The 10,000-nt window shown below is 46.4% G+C and overlaps 1 protein-coding gene across 1 annotated transcript in view; it reads right to left on the bottom strand.

The window, feature by feature from the left end:
- The window catches only part of iqsec3b (IQ motif and Sec7 domain ArfGEF 3b), a 42,171-nt gene that overhangs the window by 8,725 nt on the left and 23,446 nt on the right, over positions 1-10,000 (bottom strand). The window contains exons 7-9 of the mRNA XM_076302361.1: positions 9,044-9,205; positions 6,557-6,679; positions 4,297-4,463 (exon numbers count right to left, since the gene is read on the bottom strand). Coding sequence (XP_076158476.1) covers positions 4,297-4,463; positions 6,557-6,679; positions 9,044-9,205 — 452 coding nt within the window. The remainder of the gene's footprint in view (positions 1-4,296; positions 4,464-6,556; positions 6,680-9,043; positions 9,206-10,000) is intronic.

Below are 10,000 nucleotides of genomic sequence, written 5' to 3'. Positions count from 1 at the left end.
AGTACTCATACTGTACAAAAACTCTGAAATACCAGCCTTTGACCGTGTTAGTGTTTCGCAGCCAAGGTCATAAGATGGTGGTCTGTCTGGATTTTGCATTGGATGGCTATTTAAAAGGCCAAAGGCCAAACAGTTGGAAAAAGTATTGTTCCATATCAGCAGTTATAGGTAGTTATTGTAAAAACTTGTTGAACTGCTTTAATCAACTGGAGTATTCAGAGTATTTGATTCCTAATGAAGCTTGACTTGTTAAGTGGAATCAAATAAAGTATATAAGTGTGTGTGTATGTGTGTGTGTGTGTGTGTGTGTGTCTGTGTGTGTATGTGTGTGTGTGTGTGCGTGTGTGTGTCCACATGCGCAAGACAGAGATATCTGCCACCATCTCACTACAAAAATCTGCTCCATTACCCACACCTGAGGTGCCATAAAAATGTGTGTGTGTGTGTGTGTGTGTGTGTGTGTGTGTGTGTGTGTGTGTGTGTGGTTGTGTTTGAATGTGTACCAGTGCATTTGCATGCGTGGGTAGGAGTGTGAGGCATCATCCAGGCATATCCATTCTATCATCCACTCCTGACAGACCACAAACAACTTTGATATGACGCAGAATATATAGGCTACTTGAAGTAGGCTAGTCACGTAAGTGTGCACTTGAAATTGACCTAGCCTACAGTATTTGTATGTGTGCTTCAAATAAACACATTTATATGTTTTCAACGTTATGTACCAGAATTAGCTATAGAACCCCAAATCTGGTTTGCGTTGGAGAGAGAGAGCATGCACAAACTTTATGGTAGGCTACCAGCCAATTCAGTAGGCTAACTCAAGACTTCAAGATCATACAACGTTTTTAAGCAACAAACAAAATACTAACATTATTAACAGTGAAGTTGTTTTTTCATGGTTTATTTTTTCCAAAAGCATCCTCTCCCCATGTGTAGCATTTACGTAAGGAGCTTGGAACAAAGTTGGGTTTTCTTCATTTTCATTTTCTCTAGGCATATATGCTCAGCAAATATCAGCGAGCTCAGCAGGTCATGAAGGCTATCAATGAATAGAAAACCGTGTTGGCTAACAATTTATTAAATACTCCTGTTATTGTCGTCAACGACGTCGCTGTAGGCTACTGCCTTTTCAGCGCCTTCTGCTTATGATGATTCAGTCTTCTGAATTCGTTTGTCCTTGCCATGCAGTTGTAGGCTAACGTGTCTCTAACGTTCCCTTCAGGTGTTCTATCAAAATGTTGTATGCCCTCATGGGCAGTAGCTCTGTGATGTCTGCATCTTTCCAGGTCGGAGATTTTCTGGACAGCACTATGCCACTCCATCATAACACTGGCATTTAAGTCAGATCTAACCACATGGACGCACGAAAGAAACGTCACCAACACGCCCTCTCACTAGGTGTGAATTTTAACCGCATGTTCTACTCAGACACAGCACATTTACATAATGTCCGGAGGAAATACTAGGGGGGGAGTAGTATAAACACCGGGTAAATTCGGACTTCCATATGACCGGTTATGTCGTTCAGATATACGGCCCCACCGTTTAACATCGGCAGAACCTCCGGTCTTACACGTATGTCTGAAAGCGCTTGTGAGTGTGCCCTAGTGCCTAGAGATTTTAGATTTATTTCGTTTTTATTTCAAAAAAATGCTGCATCACATCTTAAGCTTTACGATGCACTCTTTTTCATCATAAGCCTGCCCTCTACAGTATTAGTGGTGATTAATCTTCACCTTTCCGTGGTCTTTGCTGTACCGGTAATTGAAGTTTTTATTAAAAGTGTACTTTGCTTGTAATGAATAGGGGTTAACCTAAATAAATGATGCCATGGGCTTCTCCAGAAGGGGAGGGGATCTCTTCTCTTTGGTTTAAAATATGTATGGAGAGTGTGTAAGATGTTAATGACTGCAGCAAGAGACCACATCCAATCATATCAAATTGCATGTACAAACACAAGGGGGCATCTGATTGCTTTTTCACCTTGTGTGTGTGTGTGTGTGTGTCTACGTCTATGTGCGTGTCTACGTCTATGTGCGTGTGTGTGTGTGTGTGTGTGTGTGTGTGTGTGTGTGTGTGTGTGTGTGTGTGTGTGTGTGTGTGCGTCTGTGTGTGTGTGTGTGTGTGTGTGTGTGTGTGTGTGTGTGTGCGTGTGTGTGTGTGTGTCTACGTCTGTGTGTGTGTGTGTGTGTGTGTGTGTGTGTGTACGTGTGTGTGTGTGTGGTTGTGTTTGAGTGTGTGCCAGTAGTTTTTGATTTAATGAATTTTTCAGCTTCTTACTGCCTCCTTCCATAGTACGTGGGATAACGATCAAAAGCCCAGAATCCTCCATACCCTACCTCCTCCCATCTCCAACACACACATTTCCTCACTGTCACACACACACAGCAGCAAGAGATACAGCATTCACACACACACACACACACACACACACACACACACACACACACGCACACACACACAAACACACACGCTCAGATACACACAGACACACACCCACACACACCCGGCTGTCCTTCCACAGGGACTCAGTGCTCTTTTAATGTGAGTTCCTCTCCACTCTCTCCTTCTTTCATATGCTGCAGTCATAATTCTGCTGCTGCCTGGTCTTGTGTCACAGGCATCCAACTTTCCCTGTGCATGACACTCTTCTTCTCTCTCTCTCTCTCTCTCTCTCTCTCTCTCCCTACATACGGTAACACTCTTCTCTCTCTCTCTCTCTCTCTCTCTCTCTCCCTACATACGGTAACACTCTTCTCTCTCTCTCTCTCTCTCTCTCCCTACATACGGTAACACTCTTCTCTCTCTCTCTCTCTCTCTCTCCCTACATACGGTAACACTCTTCTCTCTCTCTCTCTCTCTCTCTCTCCCTACATACGGTAACACTCTTCTCTCTCTCTCTGTCTCTCTCTCCCTACATACGGTAACACTCTTCTCTCTCTCTCTCTCTCTCTCTCTCCCTACATACGGTAACACTCTTCTCTCTCTCTCTCTCTCTCTCTCCCTACATACGGTAACACTCTTCTCTCTCTCTCTCTCTCTCTCTCCCTACATACGGTAACACTCTTCTCTCTCTCTCTCTCTCTCTCTCTCCCTACATACGGTAACACTCTTCTCTCTGTCTCTCTCTCTCTCTCCCTACATACGGTAACACTCTTCTCTCTCTCTCTCTCTCTCTCTCTCTCCCTACATACGGTAACACTCTTCTCTCTCTCTCTGTCTCTCTCTCTCTCTCCCTACATACGGTAACACTCTTCTCTCTCTCTCTGTCTCTCTCTCTCTCTCCCTACATACGGTAACACTCTTCTCTCTGTCTCTCTCTCTCTCTCCCTACATACGGTAACACTCTTCTCTCTGTCTCTCTCTCTCTCTCCCTACATACGGTAACACTCTTCTCTCTCTCTCTCTCTCTCTCTCTCTCTCCCTACATACGGTAACACTCTTCTCTCTCTCTCTCTCTCTCTCTCTCTCTCCCTACATACGGTAACACTCTTCTCTCTCTCTCTCTCTCTCTCTCTCTCTCCCTACATACGGTAACACTCTTCTCTCTCTCTCTCTCTCTCTCTCTCTCCCTACATACGGTAACACTCTTCTCTCTCTCTCTGTCTCTCTCTCTCTCTCCCTACATACGGTAACACTCTTCTCTCTCTCTCTGTCTTTCCATGTACACATCACTCTTTTCTCTCTCTTTCCTGGTCCTCTGCCTCTCCTCTCCTCTCTCCTCTCCTCTCTTCTGATTTTCACTTAGGTCTGGTTCTGCTCTGACTTGTTCCGTATTCTCACCTCTAATTACATTCAGCGGCCCAGTGGTGCAGCTCATTCTCCAAGTCCACAGTGTCCCCACTGAGCTAGTCTATTACCACGGACAGATCAAGCTCTTGGTGTGATGTCCTGTACATCAGATATACAGCTGCATTGACTAGAAAACACAACCAGTGATGTTCTGGTGTCATGCTCAGTGTCACCAGGAGTCTGGTGATTGGTTGTTGAGGTGTAAATGATGACATGCGATTGGCAATTGAGGCATGAATGATTACATGCTATTGGCTACAGAGATGAAAGATGATGTGATTGGCTACTGAAGTGTAAGACACTAGATGTGTTTGGCTATGTGCATGGGATGGCACACGATTGGCTTCCGAGGCGTAAAAGGTGGCATGTGATTGGCCAGTGAGTGTTAAAGGTCACATGTGATTGGTCTTTGAGGTGTAAATGGTGACACGTGATTGGCCAGTGAGGTGTAAAAGGTGATGTGTAATTGGCCAGTGAGGTGTGTGCGCTGGTGTGTCATACCCCTGAGGTTGCGTATGAAGTCCTCCAGCAGCATCTTGCGCTCAGGCTTAATGTTGGGGCTGTACATGTCCGTGTTGAGGAGGACCACAGCAAAGGCCAGGATGAAGATGGTGTCGGGATTATGGAACTGCTGCACTACGTCAGGGTTGCACATACAGTACCGCTGGCTGAATGGAGAGATCAGAGAGAGAGAGAGAGAGAGAGAGACTTTTTATCAGTCAAAAGGAATTGGACAATAAGTAAAAAAAAAAACCTCACACAACATACACATACTCACATACCTACTGTAGAAAAAACAGAAAGACAGGAAGGAGAGGAAAAGAAAAGAAGAGAGAGAAAGAAAGAAGAAGAGAAGGAAGAATTCTGTAAGGGGGTGATTGAGATTGGAGAGAGAAAGACCGGAGGAGGAGGAGATAGAGAGGGAGAAGACAGGAGGAGGAGGAGATAGAGAGGGATAAGACAGGAGGAGAAACACAGCAGGTGACAGAGGAAAAGGCAGAGAAGGAGAAAAAAGATAAATGGAAAAGAGAGAGTGTGAGAGAGAAAGGGGGAGAGTGAGAGTAAGGGGAGAGGGAGAGTGGGGGGGGTGAGGGAGGGAGGGGGGAGAAAGAGAGCATGAGATTGCAACAGAAACTACAGGAGAAACACTTATGCATGGCTTAGCTTCACACTATATAAGCACGAGATTACTCTATTCAGATGAATGGACTCTCAGGTCACAGAGAGAGGACTAGGGGAGGGGAGGGGGGGTAGAGAAGGAAAGAGGGAGAGAGGGAGAAAGAGAGCGAAGGAAAGCAGGGAGAAGAGAGGTTCTCGTGCCTGAGGGCTTGGTTTTATGGATTCCGCCATGAGACTGTGGCATTTTGTTGCCGTGGGATACCATTTATTCTCTGTTTCCTCTCAAACACTGCCTTCCACCCACACACACTCAAGCGAACATTGAGAGGAATGGATACACAGAGAGAGAGAGAGAGAGAGAGAGAGAGCAGAAATCAGGGGGAGGCAACGAGGGAGGAGGAAGAGAAATGAGAAGGAGAGGGAAAGAGAGAGGGAGAGAGAGAGGGAGGGAGAGATGATGAAAGGGTGAAGAGTGAAGGACAGTTAAAGTGAAGGGGAGGGAGATATATGGTGTGCATGAGAGAGAAAGAGACAGAGAGAGAGAGAGAGAGGGAGAGAGAGAGAGAAGACAAAGGGGAGTGGGAATGAGTCGGAGGAGAGAGATGCTTTATCAGAGCAACAACAAAGTGACAATTTCATGGAGGAAGGAAGTGAGGAGGTGGAGATCAAATCATGAGACAGAGAGCAGACGAGAGAGGAGGCTGTGGAGGAGAGAGGCGATGGATGGAGGAGAGGAGAGGAGGAGGGGAGAGGAGAAGAGAGGAGGAGAGAGGAGATGGGAGGAGAGGAGAGGAGAAGAGAAGAGAGGAGGAGAGAGGAGGAGAGGAGGAGATGGGAGGAGAGGGGAGGATGAGAGAGGACAGGAGAGGAAAGGAAGAGATTGGAGGAGAGGAGAGGAGAGAGGAGAGAGGAGAGGAGGTGGGAGAAGACAGAGGGAGTGATGGAGAGGCCATGAGGAGATGAGATGAGATGAGACGAGGAGAGAGATGAGAGAAGAGGGAAGGAGAGAGAAGGAGCTGAGGATGAAGACCTTTGATTGTGTGCCGGAGTTATTTTTAAACCAAAGTGAGCATTACATATTCATGACTGTCACATAATCATGTTATTTTTCAGTGTGTGTGTGTGTGTGTGTGTGTGTGTGTGTGTGTGTGTGTGTGTGTGTGTGTGTGTGCGTGTGTGTGTCTGTGTGTGTGTGGCAGAGAGGCACAGCATCCTGAAGAGCGTAAACAAGACTTCCTGAGCAGCTCCAGACCTGCATTCATAATGCACTGAGAGGACATGTTGAAATTCATGCAATGACAATCAACGCTCACTGAGTTCACATCCTCTCTCTCTCATACACACACACACACACACACACACACAAACACACACACACACTTGCTGAAGGACACATTTTTATTGGTATGTGTTTTTGTGTCGGTATGTGTTTGTGAGAATGAGGGGTTGAGTGTGTGTTTCTGTATGTGTGTGTGTTTATTTGTTAAAATGTTTTTGAGCATGTGAGGGGTGTGTGTGTGTGTGTGTGTGTGTGTGTGTGTGTGTGTGTGTGTGTGTGTGTGTGTGTGTGTGTGTGTGTGTTTGAGTGTGAGGTAGTGTGTTTCATGATATGTATTTGAGCATGTGAGTGTGTGTGTCTCACCTGAATGCCTCGATGAGTCTCTCCACCTTCTGGGCCTCTCCCTGGACGCGAATATGCGCCTGGAACTTCCTCAACGCCTCGTCCAGCTCCAGCCCTGAGAAGTCCATCTCATCCACCACACAGCTTCCCAGGGAGGGAGAGAGAAAGAGAGGAGGGGGGGGAGAGAAAGAGAGGAGGGGAGAGAGAAAGAGAGGAGGGGGGGGCGGAGAGAGGGGGGGGGCGGAGAGAGAGGAGGGGAGAGAGAGGTTTAACATCTATTTATTGAATCGGTCCTCAAACCATGGAGTCATGACGCGTACATAACAATGCCAACGTCTGAGCAGTGAGAGAGAGATGAAAGGAGTAGATAGACGGGGGGGGGAGATAGATAGATAGATAGATAGATAGATAGATAGATAGATAGATAGATAGATAGAAAGATAGATAGATAGATAGTGAAAGAAACTTAAAGCAAACTTAAAGCAAAGACATTATATAGGTTAACCTTCTGATGTTTTATATGGCAACTAATTTTGGTTTCATCTTTAAATTCATTTGTATGGTATGTGGGCATTGGAACAACCTGAAAAGATGCCAATCATTTCCCTTTTAGGTCATGTACAGGTTATGTACGATGTAGAGTATGACGTAGTGCTGTGGGCCAGGATGTTAAGAAAAAGAAGCTTTCACAACATATCGCCAACTATATTGCTAAAAGACACCAGTTAGCATTCTTAGCATGCTGTTTATTGTTGGTGTTTGCAAGATTCTTGCTTCCCTTTTAGGTAGTGGCAGTAGCACACAGGTTTTAGAGGAAAAATCCTTACTGTTACGTGTACTTTCAATAAAACCATACTGAAGTTCCTCATAGAGATAAGTGTAACATATGAAGTGAGATTCATCAGTGTGTCAAGCGCTCGGTGGCTTAGCGTAGACCTACACTCTGTGGCTGCGATGTTAGGGGAGATTCCGGCTGGAGGTCTATGGCAGCACACACACACACACACACACACACAGACACACACACACACAGACACACACACACACAGACACACACACACACACACAGACACACACACACACACACACACACACACACACACACACACACACACACACAGACACACACACACACACAGACACACACACACACACACACACACACACACACAGACACACACACACACACACACACACACACACACAGACACACACACACACACACACACACACACACACACACACACACACACACACACACACACACTTTCTCAATAGGAGCAGACAAGCACTGACAGCTGCTGAGGCTCTCCTACTCCTGCTCACTAAGCCCCACTGTAACAAGCTGATTAAGCTGTATAACCAGGCCATCGAATCCACTTCCCCTTCAAAATGTGCTGCCACCACCACTGCTGCTGCTGCCCACACAGAAGATGGGCGGACAATAAAAAATACACCACAGGCACCAACTGTGCTGTGCACAGGGAGAAGCCATGCTGGTTCAGCACATCCCAGTCGCCCCGCAGACACATGGGCTCTCCATTAGCCATTGGAAACTGTGGACGCTCATCCTTTTTTCCCCCATCCGGCAGCACTGCCACAAAGGAGCCAGTGTCCTCTCAGCGCCTTAGCGCTATTTGAGAAGCCTCTCTGTTCCTTGAGAGCGGCTCTAGAATCTGCCTATAGATTAACATACGGATTCCAATGCGCTCGCAGAGCCATATGTGTGTGGTCGTGTCCCTCTGACGGGTTGTTGCGATGTGGTCGAGGGTTTGCCTGGAAAGCGTTGGTGGTGGTGGGGGCGGCGGCGGCTCCAGTGGCTGTGTGTGCATGATGAGCAAATCCTCTTTGGTGCTTTCTCCTGTGACCTACTTCCTGTCGTGTGCGAACGTGACGTGACGCGACAGCTCGTGAGGCGAGGCGCTGGCTCACTCCTCTCTTCCAGAAAAGTCCGCGGAGCCAGAGTGGCCGATACTGACGTCATACATACAGTACACACCACATCTGTCGGCCCTCGTTTTGTGCTCGCATTGGGCTCGCGCTTGCTCTCTCTTGTCATTGTCCAGTCAGCCGGCCAGCCGACCGGCCTCATACTCTCTTGCTGAAACACACTATCGCTAGAGTGACTTCACATTCTCCTCTTCCTCAGGGTCATCTTCTCATTCTCTTTCTTTTCTCATTTCTCATTCTTCTCTTCTCATTCAATCTCTCTATTGTTTGTGCATCTGTATGTCACATCTGTATGCTTAAAACACACACACACACACACACACACACACACACACACACACACACACACACACACACACACACACACACACAAGCACCTTTGCCCATAGACACGGATACTCACAGAAACAGGTGTATGTTCTGTGCATACACATACATATAAACACACATACACACACACACACACACACACACACACACACACACACACACACACACACACACACACACACACACACACACACAGGCCCACGTACACATACGCACAATAGGACTTACTCAAGCACGTCTCTGTTGAACTGCTTCTTGGCGTTTCCCAGGAACTCTCCGATCATCTGTCGACTGAGCCCCTTCCTCTGCAACAGGAAGTGGGCCACGCCAATGGGTGTGTCTGGGATGAATCCGCGGGAGATCAGGAACTCAATGCCTTTATCCGGGTTTCTGTATGGAGGCATAGGAAATTGAACACACATCAAAACTTGGCACAACAGCCACCATAGCCAACTTAGTCTTACATGTATGTGTATGTGTATGAGTGTATTTGCATGGATGTGCAAGTGTGTGCCAGCTTTGGACTCTAGACTGGAGCTCAGTGATGTCACTTCCTGTGGCTGGGGACCTGCACTGTCATGCGCTCCTCATTGGCATTGCTAACATGTTTGAGTGTGTGTCCTGTCTTATCTGTCTATCTGTCTGTCTATCTTATCTGTCTTTCTACTGTGGGTCTATGGAGGTGGTATCGGAAAGTTACCTATTTTCGCCCTTTTACGTGTATGTGTCACTTAATATTCATTTATATACAAATCAAGACAGCGGATTATCTCTGTACCAAAAATTACATTGTACAGTGACTCAAAGAGCTGTAAACGGTGTTTTAAGTCTGTGTGTACAAAATCCACCCACCAGCCCAGCACCAAACTCCGAGCACGGTAAACAAAATACCAATATTTTAGCCAGTAAAAGCTCCCCGTAAGAACCAAACCAGACTTTGTTCAAATCTACACACTTACGGCTACGGCAAAATGTAAGGTTCATCAATCAAATATTATTCTGAAGTATTAAAAAACATCTTTGTTTTCCAATATTCGAACGAAAGGGGCGGGAATTGGTACTTTTACGATAGCTGACAGAGACTGTGTCTTCAGCCATATGGGTTATGCAGTATGGTTATTGTTGACTTCAGTCTGTGTTGTACAGTATGTGTCATCATGTTAATTATGTTGTTAGTGAATGTTG

The sequence above is a fragment of the Alosa pseudoharengus genome, unplaced genomic scaffold, assembly GCF_046254945.1.
Source record: "Alosa pseudoharengus isolate Yale_2024_CS ecotype anadromous, Long Island Sound unplaced genomic scaffold, YU_APseudo_1.1 YU_APseudo_1.1_scf_10, whole genome shotgun sequence".
Taxonomy (NCBI): domain Eukaryota; kingdom Metazoa; phylum Chordata; class Actinopteri; order Clupeiformes; family Clupeidae; genus Alosa; species Alosa pseudoharengus.
This window is presented reverse-complemented; position numbering and strand designations above follow the sequence as displayed.